This window comes from Balaenoptera ricei, chromosome 8 (assembly GCF_028023285.1).
Source record: "Balaenoptera ricei isolate mBalRic1 chromosome 8, mBalRic1.hap2, whole genome shotgun sequence".
NCBI classification, from domain to species: Eukaryota; Metazoa; Chordata; class Mammalia; order Artiodactyla; family Balaenopteridae; genus Balaenoptera; species Balaenoptera ricei.
This window is the reverse complement of record NC_082646.1, coordinates 287,554-313,197: the sequence shown is the minus strand read 5'-3', so window position 1 is coordinate 313,197 and position 25,644 is coordinate 287,554. Positions and strand designations below refer to the sequence as shown.

At 46.3% G+C, this 25,644-nt stretch overlaps 1 protein-coding gene across 1 annotated transcript in view; it reads right to left on the bottom strand.

The window, feature by feature from the left end:
- The window catches only part of NCAPD3 (non-SMC condensin II complex subunit D3), a 61,067-nt gene that overhangs the window by 9,424 nt on the left and 25,999 nt on the right, over positions 1 to 25,644 (bottom strand). Inside the window, exons 17-27 of the mRNA XM_059930004.1 lie at positions 21,871 to 22,062; positions 21,449 to 21,546; positions 21,237 to 21,352; positions 18,805 to 18,912; positions 16,626 to 16,740; positions 16,416 to 16,526; positions 14,041 to 14,279; positions 13,307 to 13,386; positions 7,007 to 7,144; positions 6,734 to 6,867; positions 6,349 to 6,548 (exon numbers count right to left, since the gene is read on the bottom strand). Of these exons, the coding sequence (XP_059785987.1) occupies positions 6,349 to 6,548; positions 6,734 to 6,867; positions 7,007 to 7,144; positions 13,307 to 13,386; positions 14,041 to 14,279; positions 16,416 to 16,526; positions 16,626 to 16,740; positions 18,805 to 18,912; positions 21,237 to 21,352; positions 21,449 to 21,546; positions 21,871 to 22,062 (1,531 nt within the window). The remainder of the gene's footprint in view (positions 1 to 6,348; positions 6,549 to 6,733; positions 6,868 to 7,006; positions 7,145 to 13,306; positions 13,387 to 14,040; positions 14,280 to 16,415; positions 16,527 to 16,625; positions 16,741 to 18,804; positions 18,913 to 21,236; positions 21,353 to 21,448; positions 21,547 to 21,870; positions 22,063 to 25,644) is intronic.

Below are 25,644 nucleotides of genomic sequence, written 5' to 3'. Positions count from 1 at the left end.
CACAGTGAGACAGTAGGAGGGGCACAATCAGAGTAAAATCAAATCCCATAACTGCTGGGTGGGTGACTCACAGACTGGAGAACACTTATACCACCGAATTCCACCCACTGGAGTGAAGCTTCTGAGCCCCACGTCAGGCTTCCCAACCTGGGGGTCCGGCAACGGGAGGAGGAATTCCTAGAGAATCAGACTTTGAAGACTAGGGGGAATTGATTGCAGGACTTCGACAGGACTGGGGGAAACAGAGACCCTACTCTTGGAGGGCACACACAAAGTAGTGTGTGCATCGGGACCCAGGGGAAGGAGCAGTGACCCTGGAGGAGGCTGAACCAGACCTACCTGCTGGTGTTGGGGGGTCTCCTGCAGAGGCGGGGGGTGGCTCTGTTTCACCGTGGGGACAAGGACACTGGCAGCGGACGTTCTGGGAAGTGCTCCTTGGCGTGAGCCCTCCCAGAGTCTGCCATTAACCCCATCAAAGAGCCCAGGTAGGCTCCAGTGTTGGGTTGCCTCAGGCAAAACAACCAACAGGGAGGGAACCCAGCCCCACCCATCAACAGTCAAGTGGATTAAAGTGTTAAGGAGCTCCGTCCGCCACAGCAACAGTCAGCTCTATCCACCACCAGAGCCTCCCATCAAGCCTCTTAGATAGCCTCAACCACCAGAGGACAGACAGCAGAAGCAAGAAAAACTACAATCCTGCAGCCTGTGGACCAAAACCCACAGTTACAGAAAGACAGACAAGATGAAAAGGCAGAGGGCTATATACCAGATGAAGGAACAAGAAAAAACCCCAGAAAAACAACTAAATGAAGTGGAGATAGGCAACCTTCCAGAAAAAGAATTCAGAATAATGATAGTGAAGATGATCCAGGACCTTGGAATAAGAATGGAGGCAAAGATTGAGAGGATGCAAGAAATGATTAACAAAGAACTAGAAGAATTAAAGAACAAACAAACAGACATGACCAATACAATAACTGAAATGAAAACGACACTAGAAGGAATCAAGAGCAGAATAACTGAGGCAGAAGAACGGATAAGTGACCTGGAAGACAGAATGGTGGAATTCACTGCTGCGGAACAGACTAAAGAAAAAAGAATGAAAAGAAATGAAGACAGCCTAAGAGACCTCTGGGACAACATTAAACGCAACAACATTCGCATTATAGGGGTCCCAGAAGGAGAAGAGAGAGAGAAAGGGCCAGAGAAAATATTTGAAGAGATTATAGTCGAAAACTTCCCTAACATGGGAAAGGAAATAGCCACCCAAGTCCAGGAAGCGCAGAGAGTCCCATGCAGGATAAACCCAAGGAGAAACACGCCGAGACACATAGTAATCAAAGTGGCAAAAATTAAAGACAAAGAAAAATTATTGAAAGCAGCAAGGGAAAAATGGCAAATAACATACAAGGGAACTCCCATAAGGTTAACAGCTGATTTCTCAGCAGAAACTCTACAAGCCAGGAGGGAGTGGCATGATATACTTAAAGTGCTGAAAGGGAAGAACCTACAACCAAGATTACTCTACCCAGCAAGGATCTCATTCAGATTCGATGGAGAAAACAAAAGCTTTAAAAACAAGCAAAAGCTAAGAGAATTCAGCACCACCAAACCAGCTCTACAACAAATGCTAAAGGAACTTCTCTAAGTGGGAAACACAAGAGAAGAAAAGGACCTACAAAAACAAACCCAAAACAATTAAGAAAATGGTCATAGGAACATACATATCGATAATTACCTTAAACGTGAATGGATTAAATGCCCCAACCAAAAGACATAGACTGGCTGAATGGATACAAAAACAAGACCCATATATATGCTGTCTACAAGAGACCCACTTTAGACCTAGGGACACATACAGACTGAAAGTGAGGGGATGGAAAAAGATATTCCATGCAAATGGAAATCAAAAGAAAGCTGGAGTAGCTATACTCATATCACATAAAATAGACTTTAAAGTAAAGAAGGTTACAAGAGACAAAGAAGGACACTACATAATGATCAAGGGATCAATCCAAGAAGAAGATATAACAATTATAAATATATATGCACCCAACATAGGAGCACCTCAATACATAAGGCAACTGCTAACAGCTATAAAACAGGAAATCGACAGTAACACAATAATATTGGGGGACTTTAACACCTCACTTACACCAATGGACAGATCATCCAAAATGAAAATAAATAAGGAAACAGAAGCTTTAAATGACACAATAGACCAGATAGATTTAATTGATATTTATAGGACATTCCATCCAAAAACAGCAAATTACACGTTCTTCTCAAGTGCGCACGGAACATTCTCCAGGATAGATCACATCTTGGGTCACAAATGAAGCCTCAGTAAATTTAAGAAAATTGAAATCATATCAAGCATCTTTTCTGACCACAATGCTATGAGATTAGAAATGAATAACAGGGAAAAAAACGTAAAAAAGACAAACACAGGGAGGCTAAACAATATGTTACTAAATAACCAAGAGATCACTGAAGAAATCAAAGAGGAAATCAAAAAATACCTAGAGACAAATGACAACGAAAACACGACGACCCAAAGCCTATGGGATGCAGCAAAAGCAGTTCTAAGAGGGAAGTTTATAGCTATACTAGCCTACCTAAAGAAACAAGAAAAATCTCAAGTAAACAATCTAACCTTACACCTAAAGAAACTAGAGAAAGAAGAACAAACAAAACCCAAAGTTAGCAGAAGGAAAGAAATCATAAAGATCAGAGCAGAAATAAATGAAATAGAAACAAAGAAAACAATAGCAAAGATCAATAAAACTAACAGCTGGTTCTTTGAGAAGACAAACAAAATTGATAAGCCATTAGCCAGACTCATCAAGAAAAAGAGGGAGAGGACTCAAATCAATAAAATCAGAAATGAAAAAGGAGAAGTTACAACAGACACCACAGAAATACAAAGCATCCTAAGAGACTACTACAAGCAACTCTATGCCAATAAAATGGACAACCTGGAAGAAATGGACAAATTCTTAGAAAGGTATAACCTTCCAAGACTGAACCAGGAAGAAAAAGAAAATATGAACAGACCAATCACAAGCAATGAAATTGAAACTGTGATTAAAAATCTTCCAACAAACAAAAGTCCAGGACCAGATGGCTTCACAGGTGAATTCTATCAAACGTTTAGAGAAGAGCTAACACCTATCCTTCTCAAACTCTTCCAAAAAATTGCAGAGGAAGGAACACTCCCAAACTCATTCTATGAGGCCACCATCACCCTGATACCAAAACCAGACAAAGACACTACAAAGAAAGAAAATTACAGACCAATATCACTGATGAATATAGATGCAAAAATCCTCAACAAAATACTAGCAAACAGAATCCAACAACACATTAAAAGGATCATACACCACGATCAAGTGGGATTTATCCCAGGGATGCAAGGATTCTTCAATATACGCAAATCAATCAATGTGATACACCATATTAACAAATTGAAGAAGAAAAACCATATGATCATCTCAATCGATGCAGAAAAAGCTTTTGACAAAATTCAACACCCATTTATGATAAAAACTCTCCGGAAAGTGGGCATAGAGGGAACCTACCTCAACATAATAAAGGCCATATATGACAAACCCACAGCAAACATCATTCTCAATGGTGAAAAACTGAAAGCATTTCCTCTAAGATCAGGAACGAGACAAGGATGTCCACTCTCACCACTGTTATTCAACATAGTTCTGGAAGTCCTAGCCACGGCAATCAGAGAAGAAAAAGAAATAAAAGGAATACAAATTGGAAAAGAAGAAGTAAAACTGTCACTGTTTGCGGATGACATGATATTATACATAGAGAATCCTAAAACTGCCACTAGAAAACTGCTAGAGCTAATTAATGAATATGGTAAAGTTGCAGGATACAAAATTAATGCACAGAAATCTCTTGCATTCCTATACACTAATGATGAAAAATCTGAAAGAGAATTTATGGAAACACTCCCATTTACCATTGCAACAAAAAGAATAAAATACCTAGGAATAAACCTACCTAGGGAGACAAAAGACCTGTATGCAGAAAACTATAAGACACGGATGAAAGAAATTAAAGATGATACAAACAGATGGAGAGATATACCATGTTCTTGGATTGGAAGAATCAACATTGTGAAAATGACTATACTACGCAAAGCAATCTACAGATTCAGTGCAATCCCTATCAAATTACCAATGGCATTTTTTACGGAAGTAGAACAAATCATCTTAAAATTTGTATGGAGACACAAAAGACCCCGAATAGCCAAAGCAGTCTTGAGGGAAAAAAACGGAGCTGGAGGAATCAGACTCCCTGACTTCAGACTATACTACAAAGCTACAGTAATCAAGACAATATGGTACTGGCACAAAAACAGAAACATAGATCAATGGAACAAGATAGAAAGCCCAGAGATAAACCCACGCACCTATAGTCAACTAATCTATGACAAAGGAGGCAAAGATATACAATGGAGAAAAGACAGTCTCTTCAATAAGTGGTGCTGGGAAAACTGGACAGCTACATGTAAAAGAATGAAATTAGAATACTCCCTAACACCATACACAAAAATAAACTCAAAATGGATTCGAGACCTAAATATAAGACTGGACACTATAAAACTCTTAGAGAAAAACATAGGAAGAACACTCTTTGACATAAATCACAGCAAGATCTTTTTTGATCCACCTCCTAGAGTAATGGAAATAAAAACAAAAATAAACAAATGGGACCTAATGAAACTTCAAAGCTTTTGCACAGCAAAGGAAACCATAAACAAGACGAATAGACAACCCTCAGAATGGGAGAAAATATTTGCAAACGAATCAACGGACAAAGGATTAATCTCCAAAATATATAAACAGCTCATTCAGCTCAATATTAAAGAAACAAACACCCCAATCCAAAAATGGGCAGAAGACCTAAATAGACATTTCTCCAAAGAAGACATACAGACGGCCACGAAGCACATGAAAAGATGCTCAACATCACTAATTATTAGAGAAATGCAAATCAAAACTACAATGAGGTATCACCTCACACCAGTTAGAATGGGCATCATCAGAAAATCTACAAACAACAAATGCTGGAGAGGGTGTGGAGAAAAGGGAACCCTCTTGCACTGTTGGTGGGAATGTAAATTGATACAGCCACTATGGAGAACAATATGGAGGTTCCTTAAAAAACTAAAAATAGAATTACCATATGACCCAGCAATCCCACTACTGGGCATATACCCAGAGAAAACCGTAATTCAAAAAGACACATGCACCCGAATGTTCATTGCAGCACTATTTACAATAGCCAGGTCATGGAAACAACCTAAATGCCCATCAACAGATGAATGAATAAAGAAGTTGTGGTACATATATACAATGGAATATTACTCAGCCATCAAAAGGAATGAAATTGAGTCATTTGTTGAGACGTGGATGGATCTAGAGACTGTCATACAGAGTGAAGTAAGTCAGAAAGAGAAAAACAAATATCGTATATTAACGCATGTACGTGGAACCTAGAAAAATGGTACAGATGAGCTGGTTTGCAGGGCAGAAGTTGAGACACAGATGTAGAGAATGGACATATGGACACCAAGGGGGGAAAACTGCGGTGGGGTGGGGATGGTTTTGTGCTGAATTAGGCGATTGGGATTGACATGTATACACTGATGTGTATAAAATTGATGCCTAATAAGAAAAAAAAAAAAAAAAGAAAAGAAAGACTGCCCTGGCAGCAAGGCGGTGCACAGCCCAGAACAAAAAGAAACAAGAGATGGAAGTGGTACAGGTTAAATAAATGCGGAGCTAGTGGGAACGTGAGACAGACGGATTCGTGGGATGAATGGACAGGACCTGGGGACACATTGGATGTTACCAAAGTCCACTCCTTTGGGCTCAGAAGCCTTCAGGGCTCAGGTGGCAATGCAGGCTCAGTACCAGAACCTGGGCCTGGTGAGGACCACAGCTGTTGTTCGAATCCCAATCCTCGCACGCACTGGCCAAGCAGTGCTCTGTGCCTGGCCTGCCAGACTCGGGCTCCCTTTAGGGTAACTTGGCAGATAAAGGTGCCCTTCTCCACAACAGAGCCCCTGGGAACCACAATGAGAGAGACACGTAGGAGGAAGGAGAGACGAGCGATTCTGCCTGAGATGCCCGCAGCACAGCCAGGCCACAGGCTGGCAGGTCCAGGCTCGCGGGAGCCGCTGGAGCCACGGGCGCAGGTGGAGGACAGCCCCCCCAGGTGAGCGTGGAGGCCGCTGGGAAGAGCGAGGCGGGGCCTTGGCAGACAGCCGGGACTCAGGGCAGGGGGCGCACAGGCCCCTTTCGGGAGCAGCACACTCACCTGGGAGATGAGCTTCTTCTGCGCCTCCTGCATGACCACGTTGGCCAGGGCCAGGTCCTCCTCCTCCACGAGCTGGTCCTTGTCTGGTTTGGCCCTCATCGCCAGCAGCTTGATCTCCTTTGAGCTGAGCACCTCAAACGCGTCCGAGAGCAGCTCGCTGGCTTCCATGTCCAGGGGCAGGACGCCGTCGGCAAAGCACGCTGGAGGAAGCAGAGATGGGCTTCTGAGAGACGCTGCCGGGGGCGGGGCAAGGGGGGATGCGCAGCCGGTGGTCCGTCGGCCTGAACGGCACAGCTGACGGCCAAGGACATAAGGGCCCCCCGGCTGCAGGGCAGCTGGGTCCTTCACACACGTCTCATCCCCCACACCGGCCGGTCCTGCCTACCCAGGATGCTCAGGCAGATTTTGGAAGTGATGTTGAACCGCTGGTCGTCTGTGAAGTGCTCCAGGAGGAACTTGTAGATTTTCATCCGCTTCTCCTTGTTTGTCTTCCCCTTCAGTGAGAACAGCTGCTTCTCTCTAGGGCAGAACAGGACCCTCTGAGCACTGCCCGTGGGCGAGGCCGAGAGGAATTCACTTCCAGCGGCAGCTGGAGCCACCCGCACGCCCAGGAGGTGATGCTGCCCGTCTCCCCGCACCCTGCCCCAGCGGCGCTGACCTCTCCGACTGGGGGAACCTGTTGTACTTCTCATGCTTCTCGTAGCTGCTGAAGTGGAAGATGCACTCGATGAAGTGCTGGAAAAACATGGCAGGGTTCCTCTTCAGCAGGAGGTGGGCCAGGCAGAACTTCCCAGTGCTGCGGAGAAGGGGACAGGGGACCGTGTGCTACCGGGAGACAGCCTCTAAGTCACACCAAGACCCTGCAACAGAGGGGACCGTGGAGAGGGTGGGCGACAGCTGCACTCCCGTCACTCGGCTCCTCGGCCTGTCCTGCCCTGTGAACCCAGGTCTCACCACCAGCTCTCCTTGCAAAACTCACAGGCCACTGTCACTGAGCTACACCTCACGTGCAGGACTCCCCCCCCCCCCCCCCCGCCAAAACGGCTCCTTCAGGCGGACCCGCTGGCCACGACCACCCGGAGTGAACCTCACCCTCCCACCCTAACTTGAACTCTGAACCTTCTCGAGCACCGGGATTAAGCACAAGAGCAGGCTAGTTCGGGTCAGCAGGACAAGGACCCGCCACAGGCAGCAACCACTCGACCCAGGCTGCACAGGGACACATAGGGCCCAGCGCCCACGACCCCAAAGCAGGCACACGCGGACAGGCGAGGGAACGCCCAGGCCTGGCCTCCACTCGGGGGTCAACCCAAGGCAGTGGAGCCTGGCTCTGATCGGTCACACCGGCCAGACCAACCTGTTCAAGCTCAATGGAACTTCCACCCGACAGGAGCCCCACCGCTCTTGGCGGGAGGAGCAGCAACAAGCACAGTCTGAGCACTTTGCTCTTGGCCTTGGGACGCGCGGGACCCCAGGAGAGTCCCTTCCCCCGATGCTCTCCTTCAGGCTAAGGGCGAAATCACTCTGTTCACAGCACACACACCCACTACGAGCCAGAGGAGGCAGGTCAGAGATCTCGACAGTGAAGTGACCTGCTGCCAACAGCAACCCTCCAACTGTTCACCCTGACACACCTGCAACCACAGCACAGCGAAAACTCTACCTACCGAAGGGAATTCCCTGGGGAGGAGGCCCGAGCACCGTAAGCGCCCTCGGTCCACTCCACACAAACCTGCTCAGGCTCTTAAAGCAGGCTGGGGGCGGAGGCCACAGGATCAGAGGAGGGGCTTTCCTGACAAGGTTACTCTGCTAGACCAGCAGTGACCACTAATGGAGAAAACCGCTAAATAAACAAACACATCCCCAAGAAACAACCTGACTTCACCCGAGGTGTCTGATGACAGTTAACCCTTCACGGGTTAACTTCAAGGGTTTTCACAGCTGCCAGACTTGGAAGTCATTCCTATGAATACATACAACCAGACAGAATCCAGCGATGCTTCTGCAAGAAGATGGGCTGCTTTAGGCTTCCATTTGATGTCAAATGCTCATCTACTCACTTTAGGTCAAGAACACGTACAGGTGGTGACTGATGGGCAAGCACACTGGTGAATAACCAGCTTAACTAACTGTACAAATAAATTCCACAGTTTAGGGACTTCCCTGGTGGTGCAGTGGTTAAGAATCCATCTGCCAATGCAGGGGACACGGGTTCAAGCCCTGGTCTGGGAAGATCCCACATGCCGTGGAGCAACTAAGCCCGTGTGCCACAACTACTGAGCCTGCACTCTAGAGCCCACGTGCCACAACTACGGAGCCCATGCGCCTAGAGCCTGTGCTCCACAACAAGAGAAGCCACCGCAATGAGAAGCCTGCGCATGGCAACGAAGAGAAGCCCCTGCTCGCCACAACTAGAGAAAGCCAGCGGGCAGCAACGAAGACCCAACGCAGCCATTAGAAGAAAAAAAAAAAAAAATCCACAGTTTAACATAAATTATGCAAAGGACGATTTGGATGCTGGGGCTGAAATCAAGTCCAGGGACTCGGCGTCACCAGAACAGGTGCACAGTCAGTGGTAAAACCCAGCACTAATCCTGCTGGCTGCGTAATGACTGGGACCCACAGGACAAGATTCAGCCTTGACTGGATTAAGACTCACAGGTCCCCCACCAGCTTGACCAACTGGGCAAGAGGGACGGTTTTTTTAGTTTGTCAGCTGACAAGTTAAAAGAAACCAGCATCCTAATGATGCCTCTTACGGCCGGCACCCTTTCTCACTCTCCTCACCCCACAGGACAGTTAACGGGGACCACACACAACAAACCACCAGGTCAGGGACACTGCAGATTTCACACGGCAGGAACTGTCTCATACGTAAAACAGAAGGAAGGCTAGCTAATCCTGAGTAATACTAAGAATCCAATTCTCGGTTTCAGTCAGCCCAATGAGGCCACAAGAGAAGAGCCGTCTGGTCACTTCCTTTTTTAGATTTTTTAAAAAAAATATTTATTTATTTATTTGGCTGCGCAGGGTCTTAGTTGCAGCACGCGGGATCTTTTAGTTGTGGCATGCGAGCTCTTAGTTTCGACATGCATGTGGGATCTGGTTCTCTGACCAGGGATCAAACCCGGGACCCCTGCATTGGGAGCTCGGAGTATTAACCACTGGACCACCAGGGAAGTCCCTCCTCTTTTAGATTTAGCAAGAATCATAAAAACCCCACTTCTTTCAGATGTCTTCCCGAGCAAATGCTACTCTGAAGCAGCTATCTGCTCAGCGAAGGCCGCTGTGGATGGACTCAGAGTCCTGATTTGGCCGTTCTCAGACCGGGATGGGGGCTCAGACCCATCCACACCAGGATCAATTCCCTGCATCCACACTGACTTTGACCCACGCCCCCTCGCTCTCCGGCCCTCCTCGCTGTCACCCTGGGCTCGCTTCCTAGGTCCTTTCCCGCCTGCCATCTTCCCGTTGTATGCTTTGTGGTCCTGGTTCCACGACGTGTCGGCTGCTTCCCACTCTGTCCCTCCTCTTCATAAACAAGCGGGCTGTCCTCCAAGGACCCACAGTCCAGGCACGAGGACCACACTCCCCCCACGCTTTCATTCATTCACGCACAAAATGTCCACTGAGTGTCTCCTCAGTTTCAGATGCGAGGGATACAGCAGTAAACAAAACAACCCCTGCCTCTCGGGGAAGCCTGTGTTCTACCAGGTGCACAGATGTTATGGAAACCGTACAGAATGTGTTGCCAAAGGTGGTGTGAAGCAGAAGCTGGCTGGGGGAGGGCGTGCAGGAGGGGAGAGGGCGGGCTGCTGCTGAGAAGTCACGCCCTCCACCAGGCTCCCGCGGGGCTCGGCCTTTCCTCTGGACGCTCCTGCCACGTGCCTGTTTTGACCACTCGGTAAGTGCTGCCTGGTTTTCTCCATTCCAAACCCCAACATCGCTGCTATGGTCTGAATCCCAGTTTGTATCCCCCCGAATTCTTATGTTGGAAGCCGAGCCCCGAGGGGGTGGTATTAGGAGGAGGGCCTGTGGGAGGCGACTGGGTCACGAGGGCAGAGCTCTCACCGACGGGGTGAGCATCTTATAAACGAAGCCCGAGTCCCTCCTCCCCTGCCGCAGCGTGAGGACACGGCGCCGTGAGGACACGGTCAGAGGTCTGCTCTCTGGAAGCGCCTCCCCTCACACTCCCCACCTCCAAATGGGGAGGGGCAGTTCCTGCTGTTTATCGGCTGCCCAGTCTGTGGGACTTGTTCCAACAGCCCAGAAGGCCTGGGACAATCTCTCAGAGCCCTTTCAGTGTCCACACAGCCTCCTGGTCCCCCGGCTTCATCGACTCAGGGACCGCCCCCCACCAGGACTCTGTGTCACAACACCAAAGCCCCCACTTCTGAGGTCGGACAACCCACCCTCACCTGCCAACCCATGCAGCTTTCTGACTCCTTCATCCCCTCACGTGTCCTGCACGGAGCCCTCTGGATCCTCAGTTCCTCCCTTTTCTCCCAAACCAAGCCATCTCTGCCTCACTTCCTTCTCTACCTCCACGGCCCATCACTGTAGTCACCATCTTGCCCTGAACCCCTCCAGCCCCTGCCTTCTTGCACGCCCAGAGCATCTGCGCGGCTCCCCTGAAACAGCCCACCTGCCCCCTGGCCGTCACCCTGACTGCTGTGCTACACGGGCACCACCTGGTGGACAGACGAGGAAACAGGTCATACAATTTTGTAGCCCTCATACTGGGGGTTTATAGGACCAATTAAAAATGCTGTGCAAGAAAACCGTAATTCGAAAAGATGCATGCACCCCAATGTTCATTGCAGCACTAGTCACAATAGCCAAGACATGGAAGCAACCTAAATGTCCATGGACAGAGCAATGGACGAAGAAGATGTGGTACATATATACAATGGAATATTACTCAGCCATGAAAAAGAATGAAATAACGCCATTTGCAGCAACATGGGTGGACCTAGAGATTGTCATACTGATTGAAGTAAGCCAGACAGAGAAAGACAAATATCATGATATCACTTACAGGTGGAACCAAAAAAAAAGGGTACAAATGAATTTATTTACAAAACAGAAAGATTCACAGATGTAGAAAACAAACTTATAGTTACCAAGGGGGAAAACAAGGGGAGGAGTAAACTGGGAGATTGGGCTTGACATACACGTACTAATATATATAAAATAGATAACTATTAAGGATCTGTATAGCACAGGAACTCTACTCGATACTCTCTAATGACCTATAGGGGAAAAGAATCTAAAGAAGAGTGGATATATGTATATGTATAACAGATTTGCTTTGCTGTACAGCAGAAACTAACACAACATTGTAAATCAACTATACTCCAATAAAAATTAATTTCAAAAAATGTCATGCATCTTTGTTCATGCCAGAATTGCCAGGAAATCCACCACCTGGACCAAAAATAAATTCACAGGGCTCTGCCGCTATAGTCTCTTGGGAAGATCTGTCTTACCAGATACATATGGAAAAATTAAGATGTTTAAAGTAAGCAGATAGGCCTGACCTTTGGCCTAAAAATAGAGGACAGATTAATTTAGTTTTTCAAAGCTTTTCAAATCATGCTCCACATTTTTACCATGGTTCAAACAAATCCAGAACGCAGGGATAAAATGGAAAGGTTTAAGGGGGAGGGAGAAAATGCTACCAGAAGTACTGGTTTTCTCACTACAGTGGAGATTTCTGCCTGTCCTTCTAGTTTCCTTCTGACTCATGCTCTCGTCACCTGTGGCACAGGCCCTGCACGTGGTCTACAGAGCGAACAAGGCCGTAACATACACGTGGAGGAGCTGATGCAAGTGGGGAAGACACCGACAGGCAGGTTAAACACCCACCCTCCCCTCCCGGGCGTGTCCTCCCCAAGTCCCCCAGTACTGGCACTCCTGCCTGCTCCTGGGCCGCACGTGGCACACGGGCTGCAGGGCCGGCCTGGGGCAGAGGGGGAAGGCGAGAGGGCACGGCATAGCCGCCCCATCCCTTTCCCAATTATACACAGAAAAAGAAAGCATAGCAGCCTTAGCTTTCCTCTCTGACTCTAGACGTGCTAATTAGGATGTTAACCTTCTACCAGTTTACTATGTAAAATGTTTCTCCCTGGAAAAATATACCCAAAGGAAACCGAACAGAAATCCTTCCACGGTTTACCAGAGTAAACCACTGGTGACCACATTTGGAACCAGAGGGACCCATTACTATATGCTATTTATGGTTAATGAACCTGTAAAGACCTCTTCCCAACTGTGGTGGCTTCTGCCATGCATTCAACATTCTATTTTCCAGCTGCAGACTTGCTTTAAAAAGAATTACTCATATAATATAATCAAGGTTAGCAAATTCTGTGAGATCATTTCTAAACCCCTTGAAAATACATCTTTAATTATAGAAGGATAAGAATTAACAGTGGCAAGGCCGTCCCCCTGCCTTCCAATTCTTGGGAAATACCCATTTCCAAGGAGCCTTGTAAACCATACCCTATGATTTCACACTGAGCAATTCTGTGTTAATCCCTAGAATTTCTTCCTTGCAGTTTCTGCACTCAGGAGAAAGTCTGAACTCTTCCTACACCGGCCTAGAAGCCAACACTTACTGGCTTCTGCTCTCGACAGCTGACCACGGCAGAGGCCCACACTGCTCTTCCCTCCTCCATTTGGAAGAACAAAGTGTCAGCAAATGTGGTCAGGGCTGGGATTATTCGATGGTCAATCTGGACAAGGGCTTCTTTGTTTTTTGTTTTTAAACTTACGTGAAAACTAAAGCTTTGTTACACAGCTTAGTATTTTAAAAATCGGTTAATTTTCTAGCAACTGCCAAAAGCTCACTAAATCCTAAATAACGCAACTCTAAACCAGTTTTAAAGAAAAAGAGATCTTTTCCAGCAACTAGGCCAATCACTCGGCCGGCTGGCTGGCGCGAGGAAAGACTCACCTGGCGATGTCTGGGTGCGGGTCCACCAGCGTGCTGACGAACCGGAAGAACAGGGAGCCCTTCCACTTCACGAAGTCCTCCTGCTCGAGAGAACGAAGGCTCACGCTTACAGGGGCCTCAGCACACAGCCCTCTGTCCCTGGGGCCGTGGGCGCTCACATGGGAGAGTGTGGGCAGGAGAGCCCGACCGTGACTCAGCGCCCCTGCCTGCGGGGAGGCGGCTGCACCCCGCACGAGACAGTGAGGGCATGGACACATCAGAACAGACACACAACACACTTAGAGATCAAACAGCATTTTCCCCTCACATCAGGCTACACATGCGCACTCGAGCTCTGTCCACGCAGACGTGTCTCTGCGGGATCTCGGAGCATGTCTGCGAGGTCACCCGGGCAAGCGCGAGGGTCCTCATTGTACAAATGATGAAGGTCCATCTGGGAACACCGACCGTTCACAGAATCGGAACCAGACCTACTCGTCTATAGGTGCTTTTCTCTACGTGCTGTTTACTTGTGAAAACAAACTTTACCCTGCACAAGGGGGTCTCTGAACAAACACCCAGAAGGAATATTAGGAAGTAACAATCTGTTTAAACGTCTGTCCAGAACGTCAGAAGAGTGGTATGTGAAACTGCACGTGAGCAAATACCTGTGCCTCTACTACAGTGCCGCCCGACTCCTACACTGCTCAGACCCCCGAACAGGAGCGGCCGGCCCGGCGAGCCCTCATGCGCACCTGCAGGAGGTTAGTGAGCAAGAAGAGTGTCTGCTTGCGGATGAAGGGGTCCGAGTCCTTCAGACACACAGAGATGCTGGGGATGTACTTGTCCACCATGACCGTGTACCGGATGCAGAGGTCGCACAGGACGATGATGGCGTTGTTGCGGACGGCCACATCCCCGCACACCTCCAGCTCCCGCACCAGGGCCGGGATGCTATTCTTCGCCAGATCCTCGTGCTGCAGGCACAGCTTCCCTGCCGCCGAGAAAGACAGACACCCTGACTCGACTCTCATTCTCTGCCTCACATTTTCTCCAGCTGTATCCTGCTATGGATTTTATTTAATCAAAGTTAAAACATCACATCAACAATCACAAACAAAAAATCCAAGGCAGACAGACCCATACTAAATATTAAGAAGTGCCAAATAACCCCGGGTTTCATGAGACAGACACTCCGAGATGTTCCTTCACTTTCTTTCAAAGTCAACATCTGAATTTTGGAGTTATCAACTTACCTGGAAAAACACCAATAAAATGTAACCGATGACACTTTTTACTTTTGAGTATACACATAATTGATAGAAGCTAAAAAGTTTAATAATGAACTTGAAATCTGAGCTAGATGAATACATAATCGTGTCATTTATTTCATTTCTTGTTCATAGTTAGGAGAAGGAAGGCTGTTGTTGAGTTTTGTGTTTGTATGTGTTTTTTTTTTGGCCTGGGGAATATTTTGCTCTTATTTACACTTCTGAGATTTTTGAAAAATAACCATTATTACCAAAAAATTCGTAACACGTGTTGAGCATACACAATCACAAAAAATAATTCAAATTTTTTTGTGAATACTGACAGAAGTCCGTCTTCTTAAGATAAACAACAGTGTGAGGTCATGCAAAGTATCAAATAAACTAACTCTGTGTCTGTGTGTGTTAGTTTCTGCTTTATAACAAAGTGAATCAGCTATACGTATACATATGTCCCCATATCCCCTCCCTCTTGCGTCTCCCTCCCACCCTCTCTATCCCAACTCTCTAGGTCATCGCAAAGCACCAAGCTGATCTCCCTGTGCTATGCAGCTGCTTCCCACTAGCTATCTATTTTACATTTGGTAGTGTATATATGTCCATGACACTCTCTCACTTCATCCCAGCTTACCCTTCCCCATCCCCGTGTCCTCAAGTCCATTCTCTACGCCTGTGTCTTTATCCCTGTCCTGCTCCTAGGTTCTTCAGAACCTTTTTTTTTTTTTAGATTCCATATATATGTGCTAGCATATGCTATTTGTTTTTCTCTTGCTGACTTACTTCACTCTGTATGACAGACTCTAGGTCCATCCACCTCACTACAAATAACTCAATTTCGTTTCTTTTTATGGCTGAGTAATATTCCATTGTATATATGCGCCACATCTTCTTTATCCATTCATCTGTCAACGGACACTTAAATTGCTTCCATGTCCTGGCTATTGTAAATAGAGCTGCAATGAACATTTTGGTACATGACTCTTTTTGAATTATGGTTTTCTCAGGGTATATGCCCAGTAGTGGGATTGCTGGGTCGTATGGTAGTTCTATTTTGTTTTTTGAGGAACCTCCATACTGTTCTCCATAGTGGCTGTATCAATTTACATTCCCACCAACAGTGCAAGAGGGTTCCCTTTTCTCCACACCCTCTGCAGTATTTATTGTTTGTAGATTTTTTGATGATGGCTATTCTGACTGGTGTGAGGTGATACCTCATTGTAGTTTTGACTTGCATTTCTCTCATGATTAGTGATGTTGAGCATCCTTTCATGTGTTTGTTGGCAATCTGGATTATCTTCTTTGGAGAGATGTCTATTTAGGTCTTCTGCCCATTTTTGGATTGGGTTGTTTGTTTTTTTGATATTGAGCTGCATGAGCTGCTTGTAAAGTTTGGAGATTAATCCTTTGTCAGTTGCTTCATTTGCAAATATTTTCTCCCATTCTGAGGGTTGTCTTTTCGTCTTATTTATGGTTTCCTTTGCTGTGCAAAAGCTTTTAAGTTTCATTAGGTCCCATTTGTTTATTTTTGCTTTTATTTCCGTTTCTCTAGAAGGTGGGTCAAAAAGAATCTTACTGTGATTTATGTCATAGAGAGTTCTGCCTATGCTCTCCATCTCTTTATGATGTGAACTGCAAACTTATTTCTTCATTCCCAGAACTCAGTGCAGTGTCTGGCATACAGCTCCTGAAGAACAGACTGCATGGTGCTACATTATGAGTATAAAACTATCGCAGGTTTGATGGTAATAAATTAAACAGGGAGTGTCCGGCAGAGCTGGGCGCTCCTACAGTTCCCCCCGAGCTTACAAGCTTATAAATCACAAGGCACACGTGGAGAGGCTGCCCCGTGTCTCCTCACTCACCCAAGGTGATGACGGCATGTGCTCTGATCACGGAGGGCATGACAGAGCCCTGGAACTGGGAGATGGGCTGCGAGGACGTGGCCTCACTGCCGCCTGGGTCCGACGCGGTCACTACGGGAGGGAAGGGAAGGGAGGAGAGGTCTTGCTGCACTGCCACAGGGCAAACCCACCCCGAGGCAGCAGGCGCAGAAGGCACGCCAAGGGCCTTACAATGCTCCGTGCTGGCGGAAGCAGCCAGGATGGATTGCATCAGCAGGAAGGCTCTCTTGTCCACTCTGGCTGGGCAGAGCTGGGCGACGTCTCCTAAGGTGAAAATGTACTTCACCTGCCAAGAGAATGGGTTTTGCAGTAAGAATAAGGCAAAAGAAAACGAACTCTATCTAGGTTAAGGCCGTGTCAGTGGAGTTACTTTTTCTGTCCCCCAAATTAAATAGCTGGTTTTTTCCCCCACAACAACACACAGCCATTGTAAAAATCCAGTCACTGCTTCAACTAGGGTGACTGTATAGGTTTATCATCTATATCTAGATACTCCTGCAAGTCAAAGGGGTGCTGTGACAACAGAGTGGACCTCGGTGCTTCCAGGTAAGTGGGGACACGGAACAGCTGACTGACAATCCCGCCACCCACAGACACCATCCTTGTTTTTCTGTATGACTTTCTTTTTATAGTCACACGGCTTCATGTTGGCTTTTCTCACACACTTGCCAATCACACTAGGTTGAAGTTTGTGATTCTAAATTTCAGTATCAGGCATCCTTTCACGTCAATATATACGATCAATATGTTTAATGACTACGTAAGTATGTTAAAAACTCTGAATGTCATCAAGGTTGACCGCACTATTACTATACATTTATGTTGACCTAATCCCTTCCTGTTTGCATCAGCTCTGATGGACACCTTTGTGCCCTGGGACAGTGTTCTGCCTCCTCAGAGGGGACGTGCGGGGTGAGAGGGCGTATAGCCTGTTGCACGCTTTAAACTCACTTCCACACTGTCCTCCTGCTTAGCTTACTAGTAAGACTCCTACCAGAACTTGTGAGAACGTGCTTCCTCAAGCCACCACTACTGTGTCTTTATTAAGGACCTTCAGCTTAACAGTTAAGTAATACTTATTTTTTTCAATCGCAAAAATACAAGGGTGATGCTAAATAAACAGCAAAATGTTGAATAAAGGCTTTTTAGAGTAAAAAAGCTAATAATAAGGATGTGTGTGTTTAAAGAGAACTGAACACACTGTATCTCAGTGGATTAGCAGCACATTTAAATTATATTTAAAGAAGAGTGAAGTAAACAATATATATAGGGCAAACTTCTCCATATATTTTGACCAAAGGGTAAATTTTGGTGACATATTTAACAGAAAAAAAAAATCTTAGCGGGGAAAACTCACTGGTCATAGTAAGCATTTTTCTTAGATTGGGTCGGGAATCCCAGACAAATGAGTGGAGCAAGACCCTCCAGAGAAACCCCAGGTCGGGACCACTCTAAACATTGTGGCCTCTGACCCAAAACATCTGGGTTCTCGTTGATCAGGATATTTTTATTACCGAACTGGGTGTGTATTAATGCCCTGGCACAAAGGGTCTTCTCCTCCAACAAATCTAAACATGGCCATCAATCCCCAGGTCCAAGTGTGAGGGGGCAAAGAAGGAATTGAACACAGAAGGAAAGTGCTCTACTAATTTTCAAACAGACAAGGAAAATGACCAGTTTTGGCGAAATGATGGCCTAGTCTGAAGGGCATCAAAAAGCAGCTCATTTTTGCCCTTATGGGACAGTGTCAGATGCTGGAATCAGAATCACGTTTTGCTGACAGTCAGCTACTTGAACCAGAAAATGGGCCCCGCGTTTACTGGCTCAAAGGCACCTCTTCACGGCACAACTTCTAAAGCAGGGTGCATGCCACACAATCTCACTGCTCCCAGGGCAGCAGCTTCTCCAGCTTTCAAATATCTCATTTGTTTTAGACATGACCTGGGAGCTGTTCTATAGTCTGATATTCAAACAGCTTGCCAGACACATTAGACAATTTAAAAAAAAACATCAAACCAACAAGCCGACAGAACAAAGAGGATGCTCACTTTACTCTTTTCTCACCTATTACTTCTGAGCTCACAACACACACTGTGTTTTCCCTGTCGGATCAGGAATCTCACAGGACCCACCTGGGAGAAGGATTTACCATCATTTTCCCCCAGATGATAAGTATGGGAGAGAAAAATGAATAGGTCACCAGTAAAAAGTTCTTCTGAAACAAGAGTAAGCCCCAGGCTAGGAAAATCCCTTTCTTGCTAAGAGTACTGAAGACACACCTCACACCGCCATCCACAGGCCCGGCCGACGCGAGGAGGGGAGGAGGACGCTAAGAGCGGCAGCTACTCACCGCCAGGTCTTCGTTCATCCTCCCGGTCCCGTCCTCCTTCAGAACGATGTCGGAGAGGCAGCGCACACAGGCGGAGAGCACGTCCTCGCACGCCTGCGCCAGTAATCCCTGCGGCAAGCCAAAGGCCACCTCTGAAGGGCACCGCACATCCATCACACTGCCGCGACACACAACTTGCTCACAAGAAACTCTACGGCCTTCAAGTGCATAAACCGCAAGCCACGGAAACCCCAGCCATCATGCTTTTGCATCTTTGCTCTTTCAGCAATCTGGCAATGCGAACTGGCTAAGTGGAATTCACGAAGAACACTTATGTATGCTCTTTGTAATATGCTATATTTACTACAAACATATATATTTATGTATTATCTTTCTTTCTATTGTTACGTTTGCCCTATAAGAGGGAAAGACACCTATTTAGGAAGATCTACTGCCCTAATTTATAAGAGATCTGTAATAGCAGTGCTCCTCCAATAGAGAAAAACATTGCAATTCTTCTGGTATATGTAGATGGTGAATTAACTACTGTAATAAAGAGTATATTTCAAAAAGACAGAATAAAAAAGAACAGTTTTTACCCTCCTGAAATGTATTCATCAGAGACAAGTTTTCAGAGTCTCTTATTAGTTAAAGTGACCTCAAGGGGGTCCCACCTCCAGCCCACACGTCTCACCACGCTTATGGGCCGAGGAGCTCGGTCACACCCTATAACCCGGAAGCCACTTTCCCCGGGAGGCCGTCCCTACACACCCAGGCTGAGCTGAGTGGCTCCGCCCCAGGACCGCCACGTTACCAGACACTCGCTTCCGTTTCAGGAATTATTCTAAGACGTTGGGACTGCAGGTTAACGAGTAGGCCTCCCACACTATGCGGCCGGCGCCTTAGGCAGGGGCAGTCTGAACCACACCCCACAGCCCAGGGAGTACCCAGCAGCAATGCCACAAGACGGTGCTCTAAGTTTGCCAAATTGCTGGCAGACCGCCATCACGGTCCAGACATTCGTAGTCCGACTCGGCCTAAAATGTGTCAAAGCTATGGTCTTTATTACCGTTTCACAAAATGACTGCACTTAAGATGTTAACAGACTGCACAACCTGGAGCTTCTGAAATGCACGCGCTCTGTCCCAGCTTGGCTGAGTGCTTAGGCCCAGCACCCGGCTGCTAGTGAGAGGAAGACCTCAGAGTCTGGGCGGGGCCCGTGGTGCAGGCCTGGCTCCGCACTAACGAGCGACGTGCCGCACACACTTGGGGGACGGCGCCCTCACATTCTGCCACAGAACCTCCATTGTTTCCTACAGCATTCGTTCCTCATCATCAGCCTTTTGTTTTGTTTTTACCTGTTTTCTGCTATTCAAATATGCTCCCTACTTAGGTAATGTTCCTTATTTAAAAGTTTTTCACACACTTTCTTGGATCAGAGAGAAACAGAAAATCAAATAAAGCAAGTATCCCCTTCACCAAAAAGTGCCAAAAGGTTTATGCCAGGTAAACACCAGACACAGAAAGAGCTGGGCATTTTTAATTAACTAAATTTTAACCTGTTTTAAGTCCTAAGCAAAAAAGTTACAGTATATTGTCTTACTACAATGGTTAACTTATCAGGAAAGGACTTTTTAAAAAGAACCTATACGAGAAAATGAAGCTTAGGAAGGTGGCAGGTAGCTCAGATGAAGCAATAATGTTTTTATTCTGGGAGATTTAAATATATTTCAGCAATTATTTAAATTAATCTTTGACTTCTAAAATCATTATTAATAACCCCCAGTCCTAAAATTTTTCATTATGATTAGCACTGTCTAGGAGTATATTTCATGATAAAAACTGAATACATGGTAGTAAGATAATTTATCATTAGAGATACTTAAATGGATAGCTTTTGGGGAGTCAAAGTAACCCTCTGTGTCACACAGAACGCTGGTTTGGGGTTGTGATGATGAATCCATAGGGAATGTCAGTCAGCAGGAGGCTCTGGGAACTCTGGGGACAAGAGATACTAGGGTGACAGGATGATGACTAATCAGAAATCTTCTGGTCTGGAGGGAAGCCGTGACTAGGAGGAAACCACTTACACATCCTTGGAGTGAGGGAGGAGGGTCTAACAAGCTATTGTGAGCACCGAGGTTACGATGATTAAAAGACAACCTTGTAGATTCGATCTTGGGAACAGGTGTCCGGCTGGTGTGCTTCCTAGAAGACACTGGTACCCAGAACCAAGGAGGTGACCTCCTAAAGGAGCTGTGTGTCTTCAGCAGCCAAGATCTTCTTGGGGAACGTCAACTGCTTGTCACGTAGGTGCTTCCTTGGAGAACTAGCTGATGGGGACCACCCATCCTTCCAGGTCTCCGCGGAGAACACATCCCCAGCTTCAAGGCAGAGCATTACGTCTACGTACAGACAAATGACAGACACACCCAGGAGAGTCTGTAGCGTACCTGCTCCTCCGCTGGAGTCTCTGCAGATGCTCTACAGAGTCTTTGCAAAGTATCAACAGCTGGGCTGATCAACTTTGGTGACCACCAGAATCCATTCAGCTTACTTTTGATAACATCTAAAAAAGAGAGTCAATTCCCTTGAAGTTTAACTCTTAAAAATATATATAAAGTGAGAGGCAGAGCCTTTTCATGATTCTCCAGTAGACACTCACCTGTCACCTTGTTCCGGGTGCTCTGAGGAAGATGCTTTGCAATATGCCCGATAACACAGAGGATGTGCCCTAAGGTGTCTGCATTGGGGTCCTGCTGCCTGTGGAAAGGGCAGAAGAAATATCAGTATAGAACCAAAGTAAAAATTGCTGCCAACAAAATACTTTTCTCCTGGATTATCAGTACTGGAGGAAGTAGGGTAGCATGGTTTAGGAGTCGAGTTGGGGAGCATTAAGGCACTTAATGTACTTGGACAATGAAAGCCTAAAAGTGATTCTTTTTTTCCTGTTTGTTTTTATGCCAGAATTTAAAGAAAAGATCTGGGTATATTAGCAGCTATGAAAGAGCCCACTTCCTTAAGACATGAGCTTTGTTTCCAAGACTCTCTCGTGTCTGGTGGCAGCTACATTACAAGCACGCGAACCTGCTTATCTTCTCCCAGGACTTTATGACGTGGGTGTAGTCCAGCGTGGGTGACGAGCCAGCAACCTTGGAGAGCAGCATCCAGGCCGGGGCAGCGTGCTCCTTGCCAGTGTGGGAGAGCACATTGCTTACAAAAGTGGAGGAGAACTTATCTTTCTTGGACCAGACATGAAAAGCCTTATTTAAATAGCGGCTGGAAAAAAGATGAGAAAGCAGAATTGTAACCGTAAATACACAAAACTGTTCAGACCTGCCCCTCGGTGAAGGGTATCAACTTCTGCTCCAGGATTCTGGCACATAAAACATGCAAACAGAGGTTCCTGGCTAGTGGCTCATCTGATAGCAAACTACGTATCTTTCTAATTATTATTACACTGAATAAGGTATATTTACGCCTCCCCTGCCCATAAAGTATTTATTTTTAAAGAAAATAATAAAATTTCATAATTCACTTGAGACCCTCTAAAATTTCTATGCAAACGTATGGGGTAAGTTACCAATAACAGGTACATCCAGAGTCTACAGGGTTTTAGTAACAAAAAAATGTAGACATTGTCCTTTTTTCAATGGAAGGATTGGAGAGAAATGACATCCTAGCATTTAAATATGGTGATATTAAATGAGCTCGACTTTGCTATGACCTGCCAATACCACTCAGAAATACATATATCAAACTTTTCTAAAATAAAAAATGCTTCTGATGTATTAAAGTGTTTGTGTGATGTCATTGCTATTTTTAAACCATTTCTTATTTTACTTTTTCCTATAGCACTGAATGACATCATATGACTCATGAGACAAATGCAGTATTATATATTTAAGTGGAGAGAAAAATACATTTCTTCCCCCAATTAATTTCTTCTACTGCTAGGCACACACACACACTCAGATTAGCAAGACTTTCTCATTAAATGAAAAAAAGAATTCTCAAAGCACGCAGAAGGCAACTATAAGAAAATAAACACATCTACACACAATAAGCATACGCATATAAATGAATGGTTTTATTAATAAATTAGCTTTTGGTTAAAAATCTATCTAGAGTTTTACTGCAAATGACTAACATAATTTATATCTGACTGCTATCCAAAAGCAAGATACATGAAATCAACAAATATTTAAAAGTTTACGTACAAGCATCACACAGAATATTAACTGAAGTTTACTGCAGGAAGCAAACAGAACGACAAAATGTCCTCTGAACTTCCAGCTTTGAGATCTCAAATCTGGCTCCTCTCTGACCACGCACACCCTCCACATGGGCTGAGCCGTCCCCAAAGCCTCCCAACTGGACCCTCCATTAGCCGCACCGCCCATCACAAGCAGGGGATGCCGCACCACTCAGAATGCGGTTCAGCAAACACCACCTGGTTTCCTGAAAAGCACTGCCGACCTCTATCCTAATATCAAACCAAAGCAACCCCCCTCAGTGCCCATCTCAGTGCCCCCTGCTGGACAGAACTGACCACGCTCTCCCTTACACTCCAGTCGACCTGTTTGACCTTTTCACTAATTCCTTTTCTTCTAATCACACCAACGGCTGATTTTGAAGAGGTCTGTTCTTAGTCATCTTCTCTAACCTACAACCTAACTCTGGGCGATGTCCTCCATCACCAGGATCGTCGCAAGCTCACCCTGAAAATGGGACTCCATCCCCAGCCCTCCCCACCTCTGCTTTCCGGGCCTTGTTCAACAGCAACCCCACCCAGAAGCCCTTTCAGTTAGGATTCCTGGAGCGGCGGGCCTCTAAGCCTTTGCGTTGCTATTTCCTGCCTGGAGACCCTCACCATTAGGCCTGCCTGGTTACTCTCAACTCTTTCCACCTCTAGGGATGATTGAGGTCACACCACCATCAAAAGGAAGCTACCCTAAGCTGACAAAAGAAAAAAAGGTAACAACCCATGCTGCTCCACGTGCTCCCTCCTGGCTGCCGTGACTCCCTTTCCACTGGCCTGTGGGCAACCAGAGTGGAGGGCGCAGGGCGTCCTCAGCCCTCAGAGCCGGTCCCCCCTCCGCAGCTTCCCACCGCTGGACAGCTCCTCTGCAGCCAGCTGCTTCCCCTGGACCCGGTCGCCACGCCTTGAGCTCGAGTCATTCACCGGTGGCCTGTGTCCTCAGACTCTGGTCACAGACACAGCCGATCCGTGACACCTCCTGTGCTATGAACTCCTGGGGCCCCTGCAGCACACACCACGCATGCGCCCGCGGCCCTGCACTGGCTGCGTCCTCCACGAGAGCACCTCCCGCCCCTTGTTAACCGCCAAGGTCCAAACTCGAAGCTCACCTGCTCTGCGGAGTCTCCTGTCCCGAGCAGCTCCTGGAATCCCAGTTACCTTCTGCTTATTAAAGAACTTGTGATCACAAGAGTTTATTTATACAACTCTATTCCACTAGTCCAACTGTTCTCAATCCTTTTTTAAAGTTGATTCCCTTGTTCAGTGGCTCTCACACTTTTTCTGCTCAGGGCCCTTTTAAACTCTTAAAAATTACTGACCACCTAGAAGACCATTTTTGTTCATGCGGGTTATACCTATCAATATTTGCCATACTAGAAGTTAAAACAGAAATTTAAAAATACTTATCTATTAATTTGTCAGAAATAACAATAAGCTAATTACATGTTAACACAAATAATGCAATTCTTTCCCCCCCCAAAACCTGGTATCTTTCTCAAAACAAAAAAAAACTTGGTAAGAACAGTGATGTTGCTTTGTACTTTTGTAAATCTCCTTATGGCCTGGCTTAAACAAAAGACGTGCATTCTTACATCTGATTCTCCATTCAATTTGTTTCAATATCATCACATGGCTTCTAGGAACTCTAGTACTGTCAAAGAGTAAAAGTGGCAATGGCACATGACATCTTAATATTACGATAAAGGCTGCCAACTAAAAACTGCCACTTGCCATCCGCCTCTACAAGAATAAGGTCACTGGCCATTGCAGTCCCTTGACCTTCTACACCTCCTGAGAGGAGTTCAGGGCCAAGACCAGGAATGAGGCCCTCTGTGCTCTGGGAAAACTGGCAGAACAGGCCTTCAGATAGGTAGGTATTTTCAGGAAGATTTTATGAGCCCAACTTCTTGCATCTTCTCATACCTAGAAAAGCACTAAAACCATTAACAGAGACATCCGCTCCTCGTGACCAGCAGCAACCTTCTACCGAGATGTGTGCTTGATTGCCCGTACGCCCCTCACCAAAACCACGTATACACTGACCCCCCGCCCCCCCCCCCCCCGCTGCTACCTCTTTGGAGCAGTTCCTCAGAGCTACTGAGAGGCTGTCTCCCAAGCTATAGTCCTCAGTAAGCCCCAAATAAAACTGAACTCACAGCTGTTACACTGTGTGGTTTTTTTTGTTGTTGACAGTTTTGGCGACCAGAAAGGGATCCAGAGCAGGGGACTTCCCTGGTGGTCCAGTGGTTAAGACCTCGCCTTCCAATGCAGGGGGTACGGGTTCAATCCCTGGTGGGGGAGCTAAGATCCCACATGCCTTGAGGCCAAAAAACCAAAACATAAAACGGAAGCAATACTGTAACAAATTCAATAGACTTTAAAATTGGACCACATCAAAAAAAAAAACCTTTGGAAAAAAAAAAAAAAGGACCAGAGCAGACTTCTCTCTGTCTGAACTCTACAAGAACCAGAGCCTGGTACCAGCAGAGGCCTCTTGCACCCGTCCACCTCCTCAGAGAGTCCAGACGAATTTGGGTGAGTCTCTCCTGGTTCTCAGATCTGCCATATTAGTTGATAACCTTGAGCTTTATTTCAAAGTA